This window comes from Physeter macrocephalus, chromosome 6 (genome assembly GCF_002837175.3).
Source record: "Physeter macrocephalus isolate SW-GA chromosome 6, ASM283717v5, whole genome shotgun sequence".
Classification (NCBI taxonomy): domain Eukaryota; kingdom Metazoa; phylum Chordata; class Mammalia; order Artiodactyla; family Physeteridae; genus Physeter; species Physeter macrocephalus.
Window position 1 is genome coordinate 63,070,784 of NC_041219.1, and position 1,329 is coordinate 63,072,112.

The 1,329-nt window shown below is 47.3% G+C and overlaps 1 protein-coding gene across 1 annotated transcript in view; it reads right to left on the reverse strand.

The window, feature by feature from the left end:
• PLBD1 (phospholipase B domain containing 1) overlaps positions 1-1,329 on the reverse strand; it is a 72,199-nt gene that overhangs the window by 43,038 nt on the left and 27,832 nt on the right. The window contains exon 3 of the mRNA XM_024128965.3: positions 863-946. Coding sequence (XP_023984733.1) covers positions 863-946 — 84 coding nt within the window. The remainder of the gene's footprint in view (positions 1-862; positions 947-1,329) is intronic.

A 1,329-nucleotide genomic window follows, 5' to 3' on the forward strand; every position in this document is an offset into this window, starting at 1 on the left:
AGCCGCTCCGTGGCACGTGGGATCTTCCGGGACCGGGGCACGAACCCGCATTCCCTGTATCGGCAGGCGGACTCTCAACCACTGCGCCACCAGGGAAGCCCCTCTCTTCTCTTTTTGTTGTCTGCACTTTATGCAGGATGAGTTGATATAAAATTGTATACTAAAAGCTATTTCTGATGTGTTCAGGCTATCTCTAGATCAATTTAAAAATACAGTGTCACTGCTTCATGGGATCTAGCCCAGATGCTCTGCAGGACCTTAGCATCTGACGAAGGGGTTGCTTAGTATATAATCTGGAGGGTCAAACCAAGAGCTCCTTTATCCCCAAATTAGTCTCATAGTCTGTCATCCCACAAATATAAAACAAATTTTCTGAATATTGAGAATTATTAGTCTTCAGAAAACTTTACTAAAATGGAAATATTCTCAGAGGACGTTAAGAATTATAACTTTAGATATGAGTTAACTCCCCAGCTAGGATGAGTCACCAGGTCCATGAAATGGAAGCACCTTTCAGAGGGCGGAGGAGGGATTTCTGCAAGGAGAGGAGCCCCCAGGTGGAAGGGATCCGGGGGTTTGACTTTGCCTGTCTTGCACTGGTGAGGTCTTCCTCTAGCTGCGTCAGCAATTGAGAAAGGGATATTCAACCTGACCTCTGAAAGAGCACAAATTAGAAGGCATTTGTCCACAGCCAGTTTTCATGCCATCACCAAAAGGTGCTATACTTAACTACAGGAACTACTCCAGAGTCCTGCCTGAGAGATGGAAAAGAAATTGGTGAAGGAGAAATTGCTGTTTGAAATGAAAAATTCAAGCCCTGAAGCCTCAACAGCAATGAGAAGAGGAAAGCTATTATACTTACGTTAAAAACTCCTGTACTTTATCCACCACGGAACGTTTCTTAATCAGCTGTGGGTAGAGGTTTCTGAAGTGGTCATACATATGTCTGAAATGAGAGATGAAAATTGTTACATTTCCATTTTTCTTCTTGGATTTTCCCATCACAGTAAATTACCCAGTATTTTGGCTAACTGGGATGTTCCCTATGGCAAACCTTCCCTATCTTCTTTTATAAATCAAATGCACAATTTAAAATTGGGAAATATTGGGACTTCCCTGGTGGCGCAATGGTTAAGAATCCACCTGCCGGGACTTCCCTGGTGGCGCAGTGGTTAAGAATATGCCTGCCAGGGCTTCCCTGGTGGCGCAGTGGTTGCGCGTCCGCCTGCCGATGCAGGGGAGCCGGGTTCGCGCCCCGGTCTGGGAGGGTCCCGCGTGCCGCGGAGCGGCTGGGCCCGTGGGCCATGGCCGCTGGGCCTGCGCGTCCGG